General features: G+C 46.9%; 1 protein-coding gene across 1 annotated transcript in view; it reads right to left on the reverse strand.

The window, feature by feature from the left end:
- The window catches only part of CARD10 (caspase recruitment domain family member 10), a 44,143-nt gene extending 26,930 nt beyond the window's left edge, over window positions 1-17,213 (reverse strand). The window contains 9 exon segments of the mRNA XM_078147257.1: window positions 2,377-2,502; window positions 5,316-5,453; window positions 6,994-7,188; window positions 12,183-12,434; window positions 12,436-12,509; window positions 14,196-14,223; window positions 14,226-14,341; window positions 15,134-15,364; window positions 16,967-17,213. Coding sequence (XP_078003383.1) covers window positions 2,377-2,502; window positions 5,316-5,453; window positions 6,994-7,188; window positions 12,183-12,434; window positions 12,436-12,509; window positions 14,196-14,223; window positions 14,226-14,341; window positions 15,134-15,364; window positions 16,967-17,162 — 1,356 coding nt within the window. The 5' untranslated portion in view covers window positions 17,163-17,213.
- Between the last annotated feature and the right edge of the window lie 4,709 nt (window positions 17,214-21,922).

Raw genomic sequence — 21,922 nt, forward strand, 5'->3', positions numbered from 1 at the left:
AGAACAGCAGGGGGGTTTGTTTTATTTTGTTGGTTTGTTTTCTGGTCTGCATTTTCTTTTGCAACACAGCTAATAAGGAATATGTTTTGCATGACTTCACATGTATAACTGATATCAGATTGCTTGCCTTCTCATGGAGCGGGGAGGAGAGGAAGACGAGAGAATTTGGAATTCAAAACTTTTAAAAAACAAATGTTAAAATTTTGTACATGTAATTGAGAAATACTTAATGAGACAAATAAAAGTATGTTGGGGGAGGGGAGAGAAGAATAGCAAGAAAGCCAGGTGGGTCAGATCACCGAGTGTATGATGGTGGGTAACGCATAATAAGGCTGGAAGGGTAGCGAGGGTCAGGTGTGAAGAGTTTAGGTGGCAGACTGAGGGCTTTAGATCTGGAGCCTCTAGAAGTCATTGGTCAGACCTATGCTTTAGGAAAGTCCCTGTAGGAAGCAGCTAGGTAATGCAGTGGATAGAGTACTGGCTCTGAATTCAGGAGGACCCGAGTTCAAATCCAGCCTCAGACACATAATACTTACTAGCTATGTGACCTTGGGCAAGTCACTTAACCCCATTGCCTAGCCAAAAAAAAAAAAAAAAAAGAAAGTCCCTGTGGAGGCTGAAATGAAGTGAGGACAGCCTGAAGGGAGGAGGCTATTAGCATAGTCCAGAGAAGAGGGGATAGACTTCTCACTTACAGAAGTTTGGAGGTAAGCTCTCTGAGGGCAGGCACTGTGTTATTTTTTATCTCTGTACTCCTCCCAAGAACAGGGCATTACCCACAGAAGGAATTTAATGTTTGTTAATTAACCAGTACTTGCTAAACTGGATTCTAGGACTTGAAAGATGGAAAGGACTGATTTGGAAAAGCCCTTTCAACTCAAGATCTAGGGTCACAACCTTGAGCAATTCACACTCCTTCTCTAAGCCTCAATTTCCTCATCTATAAAATGGGGTGTGGAATTAGGAACCTTCAGGCCCCTTCTAAATCTGATAATCCCAGGCTTTCTGACCCCACATGTTTCCACCATTGTTCTGTATGTGACATTTCCTGGCTGGGCCTTCTATACCACCCTGCCAATGCCACCAGTCCCAGCTTAATCTCCCCCTTCAAGTCCGTGCTCCTCCTTCCCCTGCTCTCCTTGCCTCAAGGGCCTGTCCCCATCTTCCTTCCCTTTAGTAACCCAACACCACCAACGTTGGCTTTTGTTTTTCCAGCAACAAAAAATACACATAGGAAAAGGCAAGAAAGTCACAGCATCCCAAAGTGCTGAGTTATAGATTCCAGGAAATTTGTAGGATAGGTTTAATCTGGCCACTGAGGCCAGCAGCAGCTTCCTGGCCCCATTCTTACCTCCCTCCTATCTAGACCTGATGTGGCCACATGGCCAACCACCCACCCAGTGCCTTGGATGGATGGCCCTTCACATCCTCAGCCTGAGCTCACCGACAACCACTCCTTGGTGCTCCCGAGACCAAGGCCTCTCTCTGGCCCCTTCCAGCTCCTTATCCAGAGAACTATAGAGAAGGGCGTGGGAATGATTGCTGGAGAGCAGTCACTCCATCTCTTCCTCCTTCAGAGAGGAGATGAAAAGTAATCATATAAAAATAGCATTAAAATAATGATAATAAAGTAATAATACTAGCTTCTAGCAAGGAGGAGCTGGTTGATTAAGCCAGCATTCGCACTAGAGTGGTTAAGGGCCTAGGAGAGAAGGAAGGTCTTCTGTGGATGCCCAGACTGACCCTTGAGCAGCAGAGAAAAGGTTCGGCCAGAGAGCTGCAACTGGGACCTAGCAAAAGGGAAAGTAACTTGACAGAAGTCATATGGAGACAAGATTAGGACCCAGGTCTTGACACCTAGATCCAGGACTCTGTCCTGTACCACAATACCCAGCCTCCTCTTTTGCAAGAGAGGAAGCTGAGGTCCAGAGAACCGAGATGATTTGCTGGTTGTTAAGCTGGAGAACCAGAGGCCTGGGGGAGGGAGAGAATTGTGGCTGTGGTTAAGTCCAGGGACTCTCCCCTTGTGTCATCGCTAGGCTTTGGTCACGGTCATGATTTGGTGGGCACCTGAGCCCCAGGAGAACACCTCCCACCAGATCCTGGACTCTTCAAATTGGGGAGAACTTCAGAGCACCCAGCCCAACCCAAACCCGACCAAGAACCCCTTTTACCAAATGTAAGGAACAAGAGGCAGTGATAAAGGTCTAGCCTAGCCCCGCCTCTCTAAGCTGGCTCCCACATCCTGTTCCTAGAGCAGCAGCAACGAATGAATGGCTTTGGGCATCAGTTGCAGGCAGGCAGCCACATCAGACAAGCTTCTAGCTCAGGTTGGGGGCTTGTAGCTAAGCCCAGCTGGGCAGAAGCATGGCTCACCTGGTCCCTCTCCTTCTCAATCTCCTCCAGCTGGACCAGGACAGTGGCCATTCGGTGCTTATAAAGGCCACAGTCCTTCTGCAGGGTCCTGTGCTTCAGCTGCAGGTCTTCCATCTCCCGTAGGTACTGGGGAATGAAATAAGGAGGAGCATCAGGGAACCAGGCAATCGGACGTTTATAGGTAGACTTCACATTTCCATGGTACTTAACAGTTTACAAAGGGCTTTGCTGTATCACTGCTCTTGAGAAACTCAAAGCAGATAATGTGCAGACACTTCTATGGAAACTGGGAAGCAGCTAAGTTAGATGGCCTAATGGATAGAGCGGGGAATCAAAATGGAGAGTTCAAATCCTGCCTCCAATGCCTATCAGCTGGGAGGCCAAGTCATTCAACCTCAGTTTTCTCATCTGTAAAATGGGGATGATAACAGACCTCCCTTACAGGGTTTTTTGTGAGGCTCAAATAAAATAACCTAGAAAATGCTTTACAAACTGTTAAGTGCTAGCTGCTATTATTAAATGTCAGAGGCATTTATTCATAGGAAAAGTTGGGTTGTCTTTATTTTGCAGATCACAGATTCAGGGTTAGAGCTAGAAAGGCCCTTTGAAGTCATCTGGTCCAACCCCCTCTTTTTAAGGTTCTCCTTCATTAGACTGTAAGCTCCTGGAGGGCAAAGGCTATCTTCTGCCTCTTCATGGCTTAGCCCAGTGCCCAGTACATAGGAGGAGCTTAGTAAGTGTTTATCGATTGATTGTCATAACCCCTACTAAACTCTTGAGGGCAGAGACTTCCTTTTCTCTTTTTGTATCCTCCATGCCTTAGCACAATGCCTGACACATAGTAGGCACTTATTGATTGACTGATAGGACAGTGACTTCCCCAAGGTCACACAGCTATCAAGCAGGGGATCTGGGACTCGAACCCAAGCCTCCTGCAGCCACATTCAAGTGGTTTTTGCTGTTCCACACTACAGACCTCATGGTGAACCAGGGCACATGTGGCCATCAAATAGAACATGTGTTCCTCAGGGGCAGAGGCTTTATTTTTGTCTTGGTAACTCCTGGGCCTTGCACAGAGTAGGTACTTAAGAGATGCTTACTGAATGAATTTTTATTCCTAACAATGGAATGGAGTGAGGTCAACGGATCCAGTGGGAGTGGACAACATGACCTTGGCCCAGTTAGGGCCATGATTCAATAGACTGGGTCAGCCAAGAACAGGGTCCTCTAGGGAATGGCTCTACCAGTGATGGTTTAGGCTTATAATGGAATATTACTGAGCCCCTGATAAACAAATATGAGGAGTCTGGAGAACAAGCTGAAATCTGAGACACAGGAGGCAATGTTTCTCAGTGAATGGAGCATTGGACTTGAAGTCTGAAGGTCTGGGTTCAAATCCTGCTTCTGATTGTTACCAGCTGTGTGACCCTGAGCCTCAGTTTCCATATGTGTAAAATGAGGGAGTCTGAACTGGTAGACGTCTGAGGTCCCCCCAGGTCTAAATCCAGGACTCTCCAATTTGCCCTTCAGTGTTCTGCTGGCGCTTTCCAAAACGCCTGGCTTTTAACAAACGTCTGTTGATAGAATGACCGATGTCAAACAAAGCAAACAGAAGCAGGAGAGCAAACTATCCTGAAAGGCAGATGAGCTCAGCCTAACGCAAAGTCCAATATTGGTTCAGGTGCAAAGCCAAGTGAAGCCTTTCCCCGCCCTCCCCTCCTCTCCCCAAAGAGGCCTGGGTCTGGAGCGCTGCAGATGCTCTCAACGTGGCTTAGCCTCTGTTCTGGCTTATGAGGAAGGGTTCCATGGGAGGGGACGATGGCAGGAAATGACTGTTCCATACAACAAAAGGCATCAGTGAGACTTGTTTTTAAAAGAACAGATGGGATCCTGGGAAAAGGAGGTCATCAGGAGATGACCCAAAGAGGAGTCTCAGGCACAGTGTGGAGGAGAAGAAAGGGGGGAGGGGGGGACGCCTGGAATTACAAAGGCCAGGGTTCCAGGCCTGGCCAGGCCACTTATCCGCGGTCTGAGCCTGGCCAAGTCACTTCCCCTCTCCAAGCCTCAGTGTGCTCATCTGCAGAATGGGCACAATTGTGCTCATAAAAACACAGGGCCTTGACAGGGAACAGTGTGGGAAAGGGTAAATCTATGGAAGCAGGAGGCATTATTAGGATATAACTGAGGATTCCTGATGGGGATCCTCCATTCTGCTGTCACCTTAATCCTCCTCTGAAGACCGCCAAGGAGAACATGGCCAGAGGGGTGTAAGAAAGAAGGATTCAAGGATCCCAATTCCAAGCAGGGTCACCTACTCCACTATGTTACAGATGAGGAAACTGAGGCCCACAGTGAGGCAGTAACTTAGGCTCCCAGCTCTGGAGGAGCTCTGGAAAAGACCTTGGAGGGCAGTTAGTCCAACCACTTCATTTTCAGATGAGGAAACTGAGGCCCAGACAGGCTAAATGATGTACTCAAAGTCAGAAAGGTAGCAAATGGCAAACAGGTGGGATTTGAACCCAGGGAGTCCAGCTCCCTCCATTCTATCACAGCTCCCATTTCTATGGGCACTTTTAAAAGTTTACGAAGTATTCTCCCAGACAGAACCTCGTGAGGTAGGGAATACAGGCACTGTTGTGCCCACTTCACAGATGAGGAAACTGAGGGTGGGTCAGAGAAGGGAAGTTGCTTTTGCAGGATCACAAAGCTGTTAGGAGTAGAGCCAGGATTTGAACCCTGGTCTCGGCTTCAAGTTCAAAGCAATTTCTGCCATGGCCTCTTAGGACCTGGCGTGGTCCCAGATTGCATCTGGACCTGAGCATGCTGGGCAGACTTGGAGGCATCCTGGCTCCCAGGTCTCCCATGCCCATCCTGCTGGAAGCTCATCGATCCTTGCAGGTGGGTTCAAGGTCACAAGGGGAGGCAGACTGGAAGGTTACCTTGTCCCGAAGCTGTTCCGCCCATTGGAGCTCTCCCTGGACATCATGGAGCTTTTGACAGAGCTCCTGACGATCGTCCTGAGCTTCCTTCCAGTCGTGTTGTAAGATGTCCAAGAGGATCTGCTCTGAGCCAGGGTCCTGGGGAACCGCAAAGCAGACACAACTCCAATCTCCCCTGTGCAGGAGGAAGAGCCCCCAGAAGGCTGGGGGGCAGGAAGTGCCTCCCCACCACCATCGCCAGCCAGCCCCAAGCCACATGGGAAGACCAGGACGAACCAGACCAGAGGGAAGGGAGCAGAACCAGAACACCTTCAATCATGAAAAGACTGAAAGCCTTAAAATCCCTGATAGACACAATGACCATGATTCTGGAGGATGAAGTCTTGGGCCACCACCCAGCTTGGACTCAGCACGCAGAATTAGACACAGCTCTTGGGTATGGCCAACAGCAATGTGTTTCACTTAACTATTTGTTACGAGGGTTGTTTTTTTCTCTGTTGTTTTTAATTAGGGCAGAGGTGGGAGGGAGAGAAACAAATGCTTGTTAATTGAAAAAAACAAAGCAATAGCAGTAAATGTTGTAGAAAGAACACAGACGGGTAAATGTGGAAATTTGTTTTGCATGACTTCATACGCATAATGGGTATTGTATTTCTTGCTTTCTCAGTGGTTGGGGAAGGGAAAGAATTTGGGGCTGATAATAAAATCAAGTTGAATGGGAAAAAAGAAAGAAAAAAGAAAAAGAAAGAGGGAGAGATGGAAAGAAGGAAGGAAGGGGAAAGAGGGAAAGAAAGAACAGAGGAAGGAAGGAAGGAAGGAAGGAAGGAAGGAAGGAAGGAAGGAAGGAAGGAAGGAAGGAAGGAAGGAAGGAAGGAAGGAAGGAAGGAAGGAAGGAAGGAAGGAAAAAAGAAAGGAAGGAAGGAAAAAAGAAAGGAAGGAAGGGAGGGACATTGGATTCAAATCCAGAGGACCTCAGTCTAAAACCCTGTTGTTCCATTGACTAGGCTTCAGTTTCCTCATCTGTAAAAGAAATAATAGGGTTGGAGCAGATGGCTTCTAATGTTCCCTCTAACTCTAGCTATGACTCCAAATCCCTTCACTTCCTTGGGCCTCTTATCTGTAAAATAAGAAAGTCGGATTGAACGGCTTGAGGTCCCTTCCAGCTCTAAATGTACTCTCCTAAGAGCCTGAGGCCTCAGTTTCCTCTTCTGTAAAAAGAACTAAATCATCCCTGCTAGCTCTATGAGCCAAAGAACTAATATTCTCCAATGTACCTGGCAGCCTCAGTCCTAGATTGGGAAACATCTATCTGCCTTCCCTGTAGTATATTTCAAAGTTTCTACTTTGAGAACTTTCCTTACATCTCTTAGGGGAATAGAGGGTGAATGTATTAATTATCCTCATTTATGGATAAAGAATCTGAGGCCCAGAAGCAAGGTCAGACGCCACAGTTGCACAGCTAATAAGTGGCCAAATGGGATCCTGAGTTCAAGTGTCTTCGCTCAATGTCCAATGTCCTTTCCCCTACTCCGGGGGAGAAGAGGAGAAGAAAAGGGAGGAGCGGAGGGGAGAACGAAACAGAACAGAACACTGTCCCTGTCATCAGAAGCCTTCATAAGGACAGAAAAGGAGGTGTGGGAGGGGGTCCTGGCCCACCCAACCCTCCAGGGCTCAGGACCTGCTTTAGGCCTTCCTGAAGCTCTCGAAGGGAAGTGGTCAGTCTCTGATTCTCAGCCTGCAGCTCGGAGATGAGGTCAGGCGCTTCGGGATCCTTCTCCTCCATGTCTAGGGCAGAGGGGGCTGGGCTCCGGGCTCTCCGGAGCATGGAGCACTCTTCCTCTAGCCGGCTTACCTTGCACCGAAGCTGGTCTACCTGGGAGGAGAGCAAGGAGGGAAAGATGGTCAGCCGGGGCTCTAAGCCATGACGCACTTCCTACTCATGTCTCAGCCCTTTATCTTTTAATAACAATCATCGGTGAGTATTATCAGCAGCTACTGTGTATCAGGCACCGGAGAACCAAAGACAAAAGTGAGAGGGTACCTGCTCTCAGGCAGCTTACATTCTAACAGAGGAGACAATACACAAAGGGAAATGATGGCCAGGGAAAGGGATCTGGGGACTGGTTAGCTGCTGCGTTGGGCAGCCCATCAGCAGGCCCTTTCCAGAAGCAAGCATTTCTTCAGCACCTACTATGTGTCAGGCACTGAGGATACAAAGTTACAGATGAGTAACAGTCACCGCCCTCACAGAGCTTACATACTATGTAAGGAAGCCACACATTCATAGAAAATAAAAACAAAATATATGCAAAGTGAATGCAAACTAATTACAACTCACATTTCTCCAGTGCTTATTGGCCATTTTGAATGTCAGTGCATCAGTATGAATGGCCTCAGAGTTAGGAAGACCTAGGTTTCCTCATCTGTAAAATGGGAGGTCTGGACCCTTCTAGCTCTAAACTAATAAACCTTTGATCTACAAAATACTTTCCCTCCCAAGAACCATGGGAAGTAGGTGACCCAGGCATTATTATTCCCATTTACAGATGAAGAAACTGAGGCTTTCACCCAGGTGATCCCCTACACCTGGGATGCATAGCTTCCTAGAAGCCATGGCAGACAAGCCCCTTCTAATGGGAAGCCCTTTTGGATTCCCCAAGTTGAAAATGCCCTCTACTTCTTCCACTTATCCTGCATGTACTTATCTTTCTATGTGTCGTCTCCCATCCTGAAAGCCCAGGAGAAAGGGATCTCATTGAGGGTAGAGACAGTTTTGTCTGTGTCTTCACGTGCTAGTGGCTTGACTATAGGCCTGGCGCACAGTAGGGAGGTTTGATGGACTGAATTAATGGCATAAGGGACTGATGTTGCTATATTCATATATAAAATATATTGTTTCAGAGTAAAATTCTAACATTCTTTTGCATTAATTGATGCACCTGGTCCCTCTAGTGTTAACCCCCTGTGTGATCTTGGGCAGCATTTCCTCACCTGGGCCTCAGTCCCCTCACTTGTAAAATGAGGAGTTACGATCAATGTTTTCTAAGGTCCCCTCTCCAGCTTTGACATTCTATGTTTTAAGGACCCCCCCCAGCGCTGAAGTCCTTCCGCCTTGTAGGATTCCTTCCAGTTCAGGTATATTCTGTATGCTAAGGTCCTTTCCGGTTGTGAGAATCTAAAAAGTTCTAACATTATATATTCCAAGGTTTCTTCCAGCTGTGACCACCTCTGCTCCCTGATTCTGCTCTCAGAGTCCCAATAAATGCTTGTCAAATGGAAACTCAACTGAACCTTATCAGAGACTTGAAGGACTTCTCAGCAGAGCCTACACACCAAGACACCCAGTTAACATCTAGGTAGAGCTACGGCGTGTCCTTGAAAGTCAGAAAACTGCATGTTGAAAAGGCTTCCCAGAATTCCAGAGTTGGCTGTGACTCCTATGAATAGCGCAAACCAAAAGGGCACCACCGTGAAGTTCTTAGAAAAATGTCAGGTCAGGAAGAGGGGCAGACAGAAGAATGCAGTCACTGTTGGCCAAAGGTCTCTATGAACTCATGGCCCAGAGTCCCCTCCCACCCACACGCCTGTCCTTCCCCAGCATCCCTTCAGTGCATGCCAGAGCCTGGTGCCCAGAGGGTACCCAAGGTGGAGAAATCACCTTGGAAAAGAACACGCCCCACAGTGCAGGCCCCAAAGGAAGACACGTGCACACACAAGCACATGCACACACACACAGAGTCAGCTCATTCTTTTAGAACCCGAAGGGCCCTTAGTGCTGGATACATGTTAAGAAAAACCAGGGTTTGAATTGCGCCTGAGACACTTACTGGCCACGCCGTCCTGAGCAAGTCACTTGATTTGTCTCAGCCTCAGTTTCTTAATCTACAAAATGGAAGAAGTGGAACTGAATGGTCTGGAAGTTCCCTTCCAGCTCTAAATTTATAATTCTGTGATCCTATGACTTACCGTATGACCCTGGCAAGTCATTTGACCCTCTTATTTCCTCCCTCATAAAATGAGGAATAATAGTACCTATCTCCTTGGATAGCTATTAGGAGCGAATCAAATGAGATCATATTTCTAAAGTGCCTTGCCAGGCTTAAAGGGCTATATAAATATTATTTATATTTATTAATAATATATTAATTATAAATTTATAAATATATTTATATGCTATATTTATAAATATATAAATTCATAAAATAAATATATTAATAACAAGAATAATAAATTAATAATAGCTTATTAGATCTATTATCAATATTATTACAGATGAGAAAACTGAGGCTCAGAGATGAGGAGTAACTTGCCCAAGATAAAAAAAGGGAGATAGAGACAGAGTCAGCACTAAAATCCAGGTCTCCCAGTTCCCCAGACTAGTAGCACCCTTCCGAAGATTACAGGCATCTCAAAGACCAGGAACCAAGGGCCAGCCCCCTCCCCATATGAGGCTCAGGAAGAAATCTTCATTTTTGCTTCCAGGTCAGGAAATATGATAGACCGGCTGTCGGTACCTGATGTCCATTCAAGTCTAGTGATAAATACACACAAATACACAAACACACACACACAGCCACACACACACACACACACACACACACACACACACACCTAACCTATAGCCTAACACCAATACACACCCCTGTAGCCACACATTGATGAGCAGAGAGCACAGAATCATAGAATCTCAGAGCAGGACCCAAGGTTGGGAGGGAGGGAGGGAGAGGAGTTGGGGTATGCTTAGCAGCAGAGCTGGGTAGTTAGGTCTCAGAAAGAACATAAGCTCCTTGACGGCAGAAACTATTTTCCTTTTGTACCTCTAGTGCCTACCTCAGTGTCTGGCACATAGCAAGTGCTTAGTAGATGCTTTTTGATTCATTTATTGATTCTGACTCTCTCTAGCTTCGAGGCCACAGAATCTACACAGTACCTGAAGAAGAATCACTTCTGCTTCACTTGTGATGATTACAACCAGTCTACACTCTCATGGACAGTCAACAGCACAGACACACAAACCAAACTTCATGCAAGCTGCCTAGGGCCAAACACAAATCATGACAATCAGCCTACAGGCCCACAACAACCTCATAAACAACCACAGGGTGGACCCAGGAGCTCCATTCATGCACACCTCGTATCACAGCCCAACCTTGGGCCCACGCTACAACACTGACAGGCCCCTGGGACCCCTTTGTGTGTGACTGATGGCAAAGAGTCAAAGAAAGCACACTGGGCTCTACCTCTAGGAGAGAGGTTTGGTCTAAACCAGCTACACTTTCTCACCCCATCTGCCACATGACTCATATCAAGCCTTGGTGGTTAAAAAAATAAAAAAGTGGGGAGTAGAGGACAGGCGGAAGGTCTTTACCACTTTAGAATTGCAAAATGATCCACAGGGACTGAGGCCCAAGACGCCACCCTGAACCACATGATGCTCTGGCCAAAGGAGTCAGCTACAGTGATATAATAATAATGATGGAAATAATAATAACGGAGAGGCAGCATGACATATAAACAGAGGCTGCCTTACAGTCAGAAAGACCTGGGTTCAAATCCTGTCTCTGACACTAGCAATGTGACCCTGGACAAATCATTTCCCCTCTCTGGGCCTCAGTTTCCCCACCTGTAAAATGGGAGGGAGGGAGGGTGTCAGACTCAGTGGCATCTGAGGTCTCTTCCAGATCAAGATCTAGGATTTTTATGTTCTTTATGATTTACAGTGACACAGATATTAACGGAGAGCAAGTCACAGCTTCTCAGTGTCCAAGGCAACCCTCTAAGAATATAATTTATAATTGATATAGGAGTTTTCACTCCAAGAGTTCCCTATGTCAATAAAGTCATGGATCCAGACCAGAAACAATCAAAAATTTAATAATCATAACCTCCATTTCTGTAGGCCTTTAAGGTTTCCAAAGCACTTCACACATATGATCTTATATGATCTTCACAACCACACTTGATGTAGGTGCTATGGTTATTCCCATTTCACAAATGAGGAAACTGGGAGGTTAAGTGATTGGTCCAAGGTCCCTCCTGGGACATGCCAAGAGGCAGGATTAGAACCCAGGTGTTCCTGATGCCAAGTCCAGCACTGGTCACTAAACCCCACACGATCACATGAATTTAGACCAGATCAAATGATTTTCCCTGATGTTCCAACCTCCCTCACTGGGCTGTTGTGAAGCTCAGATGAGATAATTTTTATAAAGCCCCACGCAAACCTTAAATCAACAGATGCATGCCACCTACTATTAATAATAATACAGCACTGCTATAGCACTTTAAGCGCTTTGCAAAGCACTTTACAAATTATCTGCTTTGATCTTCACAACAGCCGTGGGAGAGAGGTGGTGCTATTATTATCCCCATTTTACAGTTGGGGAGAGTGAGGCACTGACTTGCCTTGGGTCACAAAGGTAACAGGTTTGTCTGGGACACTAAGGACTTCATGACCCCAGGCCCAGTAATCTATCCACTGCACCACCTCGATGTTTTTACTGCCCATAGACTATAATCACTGATATAGTAATGATAGATCTAGCTACATTTTTTAAAAAATGTAAAAAGCTTTACAGACATTGCTATATTTGATTCATATAATAACCTGGAGATTCAGCAAAATTCTTCCCATTTTGTAGATGAAGAAACTGAGGCCCAGAACAGTAAAGGGTCTAGCCCAAGGTCACACAGCTTGTAAGTGGTGACTGGAATTTAAACTCTGATTCTCTGACACCAAAGCTCTCTCTACCAAGGTAGGCTGAATGTCACAGAAGGGAATTTTGAGGTGGGTTCTCAAGGAAGGTTAGCACATGCCCGGACATCACCCCCACCCTCCGCTGACTCCCAGGGACCCCTGGCCCATACCAACAGCTGCAGGTCTCGGCTGCGCAAGACGGCTGTGTTCTTCTCTTCACTCAGCTGGGCCAGGCGCATGGCTATCATGTAGTTCTCCTCCTTGAGCCTCAGCAGCTCCAGGCTACCCGACTCCCAGTCCTCACGGAGTCGCTGACACCGTTCTTGGGCCTGCAGCTGCTCCCCTAGCTTGCGTTCCAGTGTGGCCCGCTCCTCCTCCAGAGCCCGGGTCTGGGCCTGCAACTGCTGCTCCCTCTGTAGCTGGGGCCTTGCGCTGCTCTCGGAGCCGCCTCACCTCTGTCATCAGGAACTGGGTCAGGCCCTCGGGACCCTCCTCATCTGCAAGGGGGCAAGTGACAGGTGAGCATCCCAAACCTTGCTCAGCTCCCACTCAAAGTCCCAAAGGGGCACGTCTACCCAGGTTCTAATCCCGGCTTAGCCATTTAACGAGCTGGACAAGTCACTCTCACTCACCAAGTCTCAGTTTCCTCTTCTATTAAATGGGAAATAAAAGCATATCAACATAAGTACTTTTTAAACTAGAAATCTCTGTCTACGTATCTATCATGTTCAGTTAAGTCAGTCATTTCCAACTCTTTGTGACCCCGCCTGGAGTTTTCTTGGAAGAGATACTGGAGTGGTTTGACATTTCCTTCTCTAGCTCATTTTACAGATAAGGCAACTGAGGCAAACAGAGTTAAGTGACTTGCCCGGGGTCACATAGCTGGTAAGAGTCTGAGGCCAGATTTGAACTCCGGAAGATGAGTCTTCCTGACTTCAGGTCTGGCCCTCCATCCACTTCTCCACCTAGATGACCCAACCATCTAGCTATCTAGATACAGATACAGAGTGAAATATTACTTGTGGTCTTCTGTAGAGGATGGGCCACTGGCCTCAGAGCTAGGACATTCTGGATTCAAGTCCCATCTCTGACATACACTGGACAAGTAAGTCACTTAACTTCTCAATACTCTCTAAGATTCTGAGTTGCAGAGCAGGTGCTGACCCGCATTGGTGAAGGGTATTTCCTCATCCTGGAGTTCCTTATAGCAATGAAATCACACTATACTCCTTTATCATCTGAGTCAGTCTTCTCCATTCAAGCAGAATAGCAACTGAACATTATCAAATCTATTCTTAAATCTCTGCAGAAAAAATGAAGCACTTTCCCTCCTTGGAAGGGGGACTTGTGAAGGAGTATATATACTGGTAAATAGGGCAGATGTGTGGGGTACTTATGCTGAACCAATTTTTTTTCCTTCCCTGTGCTATAAAGGGGGCTCTCTGGAGAGAGCAAGAGGAAGTATACCTGGAAATGAAAGGTGACATAGAAAACAAGTGATATCATTTAAAATATACTAATACAATATTTCTCAGAAGATGGAAAAGCTAGATACTCTCCTATTCCAGTGTTCACGTGCATGTACACACACACACACCCCATCCTCTCTCAGGAAGTCCTTCCTCCTATCTGCCTTACGTTCTTCCTGCTGCTGAACACAGGCTGATCTACTCTTCCAGAAAAGGAAGAGTAACAGTGACCCCTCACATTTGTCTAGTGTTTTAAGGTTCACAAAGGGCTTTCCTCAAAATCATCCAGTGAGGCAAATGATGCAAGCATTATTATGTCCATGTTACAGCTGAGCAAACTGTAGCCTACAGAAATTATGGGAGATGACCTCAAGGTCACATAGCTTATAAACAGCAGTCTGGATTCAAACCCAGGTCCTTCGGCTCCAAAACCAACGTTCTTTCCATTACACCAAGCTTTGTTATCATCCACATGGTACAGAAGAAGAAACAGGCTAGAAAAGAACAGACTTCTCCAAAGCCTAACAGCCACCCGGTCACCTGATGTCCCCTCCCTCTCTTCCTATCCCTCAATAATCCACGGAGCAGACAAGACCCTCCAGGTCTCATTTGGGATCCCTAGGATCCCCTACTGTATATCTCTTCTCTGAAATTCAAAGCCGTTGTTTCTAAGGACTCTCTCCCGCAGAGAAGAAAAAGAGAAGGCCTACTCACCCAAGATCATGGAGCAGCGTTGAGCAGGCGAGCAGGCTCCCTCCCAGTCAGTAAGGTGAAGTGTTCTGGGTAGTAGAACTCTAGGGACTCCAGAAAAGCCTCATAACCTCGCCTACCACGACATCTCAGGATATCCATCAGTCGCCCTGGGATGAGATGGATAAATTGAGGGGCTGTAGCTAAGAACAGATGAAGTGCTAGGACTTCAAGCTAGAGAGATCTTACAGATTATTGATCCCAATGCCTTTATTTTACAGATGGAGAAACTGAGGCCAAGAGAGGGAAACAGACATGCCTAAGGCTGTAGACCAGTACTCAGGTATTATGCCACAAACATTCATGCTTTAGATCCTCACGGAATTACAAAAGTCCATAGAAATTATAAGTAGAAGAGACCCTAACTTGAGGTCTTTTGGCATAATTAAAATAGCTCTAAATTTCATCATCCTTTGATTTCATTTTATAGAAGAAGGAAGAGAGATGGAAGGGATCTAATATATTAGGTAGGGGCACTGTGCCTAGAGTCAGGAAGACCTGAATTCAAATCCCACCTCTGACACTTACTAGTTCTGTGACCTCGAGAAGGTCATTTAATCCATCTGCCTGTTTTCTCATCTGTAATATGTGTTGTTGTGAGGATCAAATGAGTTAACACACATAAAGCACCTTGCAAATGTTAAATCCTACCTGTTATTATTATTATTACATCACTTTGGTCCCTGTACCTCATTTTAAGACAGAGAAACAGAGGCCCAGGGAAGGGAAGTCATTTGCCCAAGAGCACACAGCACAGCTAGAATCTCTAACCCAAGTATCCTAGCCCCCAGGTTTCCACCGTATGACAATGTTCACTCCCAGAAGAAAGAAAGCCTTCAACAGCACCTCCTAAGAAGCCCCCTCCCTGCTCTCTCCCTCAGTCCAAAGGTCCAGCTTCTCACCAGTTCGGTTGATCCTACAGGGGAAACTATAGGTGCTTAGCACCTCCTCTTCATCCTGCTCATCAATCACCCGACACTGGCGCAGATACGGGGTGAGCTTGGCGGGATTGAGCGCTCGAGTCAGCTTGTGCCGGATACCCTCGATTTTCTCCCACAGCTCTTCTTCCTCAGAGCCCACCTCCTCCTCCACTTCAGCTGCCAATGGGGGCTTCATGGCCTCATCCTCTGAGTCTGTAGTCACGTGGGAGGAACAATACAGGTGCCCTGTAAGGGTCAGGGGCTCTGAAGACAAGGAGATATGGCCCTAGATGGCTGACTCAACCCATAGAGTCAAAAAGAAAAAGGAAAAGCTACATGGGGGGATGGATTGCTTCACAAAAATCCTAGAATACGAGAGCCAGCAAGTTACCTTAAAACACAGAATGTGAGAATTAGCAGGAACCTGTGAACAAAGAACATCAGAACTGGAAAAGGCTTAAGATTATAGAATGTTACACATGGAAAAGATCCAAGAATGTCAGATCTAGGAAAAACTTTAGAACACAGAACATCAGAACTGGGAAGAACCTGAGAACACAGACTGTCAGAACTGGAAGAGACTTAAGATTATAGAGTGTCACAGGTAGAAGAGATCAAAGAATGGCAGATCCAGGAGGGATTGTAGAACACCAAAAGTCAGAGTTGGGAGAGACCTTAGAACACAGAACATCAGAACTGGGAACGAAAGGCATTAGAGTATAGGATATTACAAGCAGAAAATATCATAGAATGTCAGATGGAGGAGAAACCTTAAAACACAATTTGTCAAAAATGGTAAGGACCTTAGAACAGAGTTGTCAAACTCCCCAACTAGGTTAAAATGTAATTGGGAAATCTTTGACAAAACAAATAAGCATACAATACAAGCCAGACAATGTTCGGTTTCTATTTGAATTCGACACCACTGCCTTAGCGCATCTATAGAATGGTGAAGGTAGAAGAGACTTGGGGACACAGAACATAAAACCCCAGGACCGACTTTGGAATAGAAAGTGCTACAGGTGGAGGGGATCTTATGGCCCAGTACTGCAGCCCAATAGAGCTGGGAAGGACTTGAAACCATTAGTAGCAGTCTTGCCCGGCTCCATCACTGTCTACTCCAAGAACCAGAGGGGAAAGGGACTTAGCCAGATGTGCAGAACGTATCCATACCATTCCCACGCCTCTCTTCCGCAGGTACCAAACTCGGCATTTCTGAAATACTATCTGCCTTGTATGATACTCCCACACCACCCCTCCACAGGGGTCGTGTTCCTGATCTCCCTAGTGCATGGGGGAAAGGGGAGGAAATGAGCCCAGCCGTGGGTTCTCTCTCACCCCGGGATGATTTAAGTCAGCTCCTTCTCCTCCTTCCTAGCAGGAGTAGAAGGGGTTTGGGACGCTGGGAGCTCCCTTCCCTCCGGCCCAGGACCCTTCCCGGGGCACCACCTCCTTGTTTCAGGGCCAGGGAGAACTAGCTCCCACCGACCCTTCTCCCACTCTCCTTTCCCTGCACTCCAGAAGCGGCTTCCTGACTCTTCCCGGGGGCAGCATCCTGTCGGCCAGAACACAAGACTGCTGGGGAAGCAGGGCAGGGGCCCGCTGGGGAAGGAGCCAAGCCTGCATGCCCACCCCAAGCAGGAGACTCAGCCTGGATCCCTAAGCACGCTCACTAGCTCGGCTCTCCCGGCTAAGAGAAGTCGCCCGCTGGCTTGTCCAGCGCCCACCCACACCCTCCGGCCCAACGCCACCGCAGCCTGGCCGGAGCCCCCCACTCCGACGAGCTCCTGGGCATTCTCCCCGCCCCGCCCTTACCCCGCATGCTGCCCCGCCGGTACCCGCCTGCTCCCACCGCCTCGGACTCCTGGGTCCCGCAGCTGGGGCGGAGGCGGCAAGTCCGCGGCGGTGCAGGGAGGGGGCGGGGTCCTGAGCTCCTCCCCTCCCCTTTTCTCCTCCTCGCCCTCCTCTTCTTTCTCCTCCCACCCAGACTCCTAAGGTCCCATCCAACCATCCAACGACACTCCCACACACACAGACCCCGTCCTTTCCTCTCCCTCTCCTCTTTTCCTTCCTTCCCCTCCTTCCCTCCCTTTCTTCTCTCCTTCCTCTCCGCTTCTTTCCTTCTCTCTCTTCACCCTCCTTTCCTCCCTCCCTTCCCACCTCTCCTCCCTTTGCCCCTCCCCAGTACCTCCCTCTTCCCCCCCATCTCCTCTTTCCTCCCCTTCCACTGGACTTCTGACCCCTCCCCACCCTCCCCGAGGCAACACTCCTCCCCCAGCTTCCTGTTTCCCTCCCTTTTTTCCCGCGAGTTCTACCCGCCCACACCTGCCCGGGCCCTCCGGCGCTCGCCGGGGCGGGCCGGTCTCGGGCCCCCAAAGTCGGTGTGTCTCCGGCTCCCCACCTCACAGCTCCTAGTCTCCCGGAATGCGCTGGCAGCCCTTACACACCCCCCACACACACACACACACATACAGACACACACCTCCCGGCTCCCTTACTTACAAACCACAGTCCCCAACTCGCCCCCGAGCTTCCCTTCTCATACCTCTCTCGGACGGGGTTCTGGGGCAGCTCACTTCCCTCTCCAAGCCTCAGCTCCTTCACGTGTGCTCCAAGCGAGAAGTCAGTGTGACCTCCTCCCCACACGGGAAGCCTTTTATATACTGTACACAGAATGTCACCAAACCCTTCCTATCTGCCCCACGTCTAGCTGTGGGATCCCCAGCAAGCCACTTCCGCTTTATGGGCCTCAGTTTCCTCATCTGTTTAAAAACCGAAGGGTGTGGACAAGATGATTTTTAAAGTCTCTTCTGGTTCTAATTTAGGATTCTGTGATTAAGGCTTACATCACAAGATTGAGCGCGCATACGCGCGCACAAGTCAAAGTCCTCTAGGGCTCTGGAATTGGGTCCAGGAGTCCGAGCACCTCACCCCCCCCAGGGTGCATTGATGCTGATTCCTCTTCTCCTGATTCTCTCTTCTCACCACCACATATCCATTATCGGAGGGCAGGCAGTTTGGCAGTTTCCTCCTCTGTAATATGAGACTGCCCAAGCGTTCTTAACTTGTGGTCTGTGAACTTTAAAAAAAATATATAGCTATATCAGTATAGAATTGGTTTCCTTTGTAACCCTGCTTTCTTTGGAATTTAAAAACAGAGCTAGGAGAAGGGGGTACATAAGTTTCACCAGACGGGCTGCCACAGGCGTCCAAGACACAAAACAGGTGAGCTTGTGGACTGACCTCTGAGATCACTGCTGGTTCTAGCATTTTATGCCTTTAGGCCCCTCCCAGCGCTGTCATTTTATGTTCCAAGAAGTGGACCATCGAGGCCATAACATCCTCTGTTCTAAGAGCCCTCCTAGCTCTTATTCCAGCTTCTAAGGTCTTTTCAATTCAATTCAATAAACATTTATTAAGCACCTACTATGTGCCAAACACGTACTAAGCTCTTCAAGGTCTGACCTTGTGTGTTAACGCTACCTGACATTCATTCCTTGAAGGTTTTACAAAGCACTGTCCCTGGTGGTGTCATCTTATCACCACAACCCTATTGTTCTTTCCATTTTCCAAATGAGGAAACTGAGGCTCACAGGTGAGGTGATGAGCAGATTCACATACGTTGGTAGATGTCTGAATCAGGATTTGAACTGAGGTCTCCCTCACTCAAGTTTTGTTCTCTGACTACTAAGCCACTTTGCATGGCATGTCCTAAAGACCCTCCCAGCTCTGATATTCCATGTTCTAAGGTTGTTCCCAATAGCTCTGACATGCAGACATTCATTGAGTAAGTGAGGATTAGTGGATAGAAGGCTAAGCATGGAGTCAGGAAGACCCGAGTTCCAATCCAGTCCCAGACTCTTGCCAGTTAGACAAGTAATTTCGCCTGCTTGCCTCAGTTTCATCAAGTGTAAAATAAGGATAATAACAGCTCCTATCTTCCAGGCTTGTTGTGAGAATTAAATGAAATAGTATTTATAAAGCACTTAGCTGGTCAGTAAGGCCCTTCCCAGCTCTGATGCTCCATGTTTTCAGGTTCTACCCTCCCCTCCAATTTCTGATATTCTAGGTTGGAAAGCTCCTCCCAATTAGGGTATTCCCTGTTCTAAGGCCCTTCCCAGCTCTGATCTCCTATGATTTGATACTCTCAACAACCCTGAGAGGTGGTCAGGACACAGGTCATCATCCCTATATGGCAAATGAGGAAATTGAGGTCTGGAGAAGTCAAGTCATTTGCCTGAGGAGACTCCCCCCCACCCCGGGTTCCTTAATCTACCCTGCTCCACTCATGAGTATTCACTCAATCAAGAGGTTGAGTTTTTCATTGTCTTTGTCCTCCAGAAGTCTGACAAGGGCCCTGAGCAGTCAGATAAAACCTAAGAAGTCAGCCAGCTAAGAAGATGAGGAGTAGATGGAGAGGGGGAGTGGAGGTCTCTGCTCCACACTGGCATAACACTGTTTCTCTGTAGCCCTGGCCAGCCCAAGTAACACTTCTGGCTAGTAGCAAAGCCACATACCTCCCACATCCCCTAATCTCCCTTTTCCCGGAACTGCAAGGGCCTGGTTACTCAAGACCTCTTACCAAAGTGAAAAAGATACATAAAAAAAACTGGCACTGTTTACCGCAAGCAAAGGAAGGGCATTTTTAGGGCACTGTTTTAGCAGGTGTCTCCAGGGGGCACCCACACGGACCTCCTCCATTTCTGAACTTGAAATAAAGAAAGACAACCAGGATAAGGAGAGGACAGGTTAGGTTGGAAAACAAGAGAAGAACTCAATCAATAAACGTTTATTAAGTAACTACTATGTTCCAGGCACTGTGCTAAGTTCTGGGAATACAAAAAGAGGCAAAAGACAGTCCCTGCCCTCGAGGAGCTTACAATCTCATGGAAGAGAGGATGAGTAAACAAATATAAACAAAGCAAGCTATATACAGGATAAATAGGAAATAGTTAACAGAAGGAAGACACTAGAATTAAGAGGGAATAGGGAAGGTTTCCAGCAAAAGAAGGGATTTTAGTTGGGACTTAAAGGAAGCTAGGACTCCTATCAAAACCCCCCAAAAATAGAATAGGTTATCTTGTGAGGTAGTGATCTCTCTGTCCTTGGAGGCTTTCAAGAGAAGACCAGATAATCAGATATACTCTAGAGGGAATATCCTACATGGAGTGGGAAGTCCAATTGGACAACATCTAAGAGAGAAGCAAGCATACTGGTACAATCTTCTACAGCTATTAGGCAGTAGAGAACAATGTTTTTCAAACCACTCCACATTTAGTAGCTGATGGAGGGTCAGACCCTTGCAAGTCAGAATTCTATAATTCCAAGATTATTTATTGTTGTTGTTCAGTCATTTTTCAGTCATATCCCACTCTTTGTGATCCCATTTGGGGGTTTTCTTGGCAAAGATACTGCAGTGGTTCTCCAGTTCATTTTATGGATGAGGAAACTGAGGCAAACAAGGTTAAGTGACTTGCCCAAGGTCACATAGCTAGGAAATGTCTGAGGCAAAATTTGAACTTAGTAAGATGAGTCTTCCCGACTCCAGGCCTTGTGCTCTATCCACTTTGACACCTAGCTGCCCATTCCAAGATTCTAGAATCTAGATTCAAGATACAGATTCATGAATCTAGAATCTATAATTCTCTATAATTGTTTGAATCTAAGATTCTGGGCTACTATTTCCTTCAATGCTTCAATTAATCTAACGTGGGTACCATCTGTGTCTTCTAATGCTGTATCACTTTTGGTCTTGCTTTTCCATACATCTTCCATACAGAATCTACCCTATTTCACCATCTATTTCCTAGAATTCATATTGGTGATCACCTTCAGTTTGAGATCAGCTGGCTTTTGGTGTTCTTTTGAATTCTAGTCATTTCACGTATGACATAATAGATGAAGAGGAAGAATTTGGTTCAAGTGCCTTCTCTACACACGAAGACAAGACGATTAATTTTCCAGTGCTCTAAATGAGAAGTGTCAAACTCAAGGCCCACAAAACTCCAGAAGACAACCTGGACCAGATTAAAAGGTAATTGGGAAATTTTTAACAAAATAAATAAAAATACAGTACAACATAGATAACATCAACATTGTGGTTTCCTAAGTCAATAGGCTCCAGTGGGGATCCTTCTATATGGTTTGGTCTCCCCCATGTCTATTTAACTTCGGCCCCATTGCTCTAAGCACTTCACAGAGACTCCTGGTGGTTACCTCCAACCTGGCTCAGGTCTGCTGAGATGGTTTTGCCAAGGTGGGGTTGCTGGGCATGCTATAGCTTCTTGGAAGCACGGGTGACAGTTGGGTGAAAGGTGGACACCAAAGGCAGATAGATGAGCAGCTCTGTAAAGGAGCCAGCAGCCCTCACCCTAGAGGTGCTCATCCTCCTATATACTCTGACACAGTCAGAGTAGGGCCACTGCAAAGGCTAAATGCTTTACAGGCCATCATATCAAATGTTCTGTCGGTTGGATTTAACTATTTTTCTGTATTATACAGGAGAGTTCTATGGAATTGGGGGAATGTATCTGGAAACAGCTGTGGTGTATAAAACAGAAGGCATCAATAAAACAAGTGTAATGAGGTAGATTGGATACAAGAGCCTTTCTGATTGTGTTTTCTACATACACACCCTCTCCCGGCTTATGCTGAGTATATTTGTATTTATAGGGGAAATAGATGATTTACCATGACATTTTAGAAAATGCCTTTGTTTTGACCTAAATGTTTCCTATGGCTAGGTAATGAAAAGTAAATACATCAGTGGGG

This window comes from Phascolarctos cinereus, unplaced genomic scaffold (genome assembly GCF_003287225.1).
Source record: "Phascolarctos cinereus isolate Bilbo 61053 unplaced genomic scaffold, phaCin_HiC Scaffold_1;HRSCAF=81, whole genome shotgun sequence".
NCBI classification, from domain to species: Eukaryota; Metazoa; Chordata; class Mammalia; order Diprotodontia; family Phascolarctidae; genus Phascolarctos; species Phascolarctos cinereus.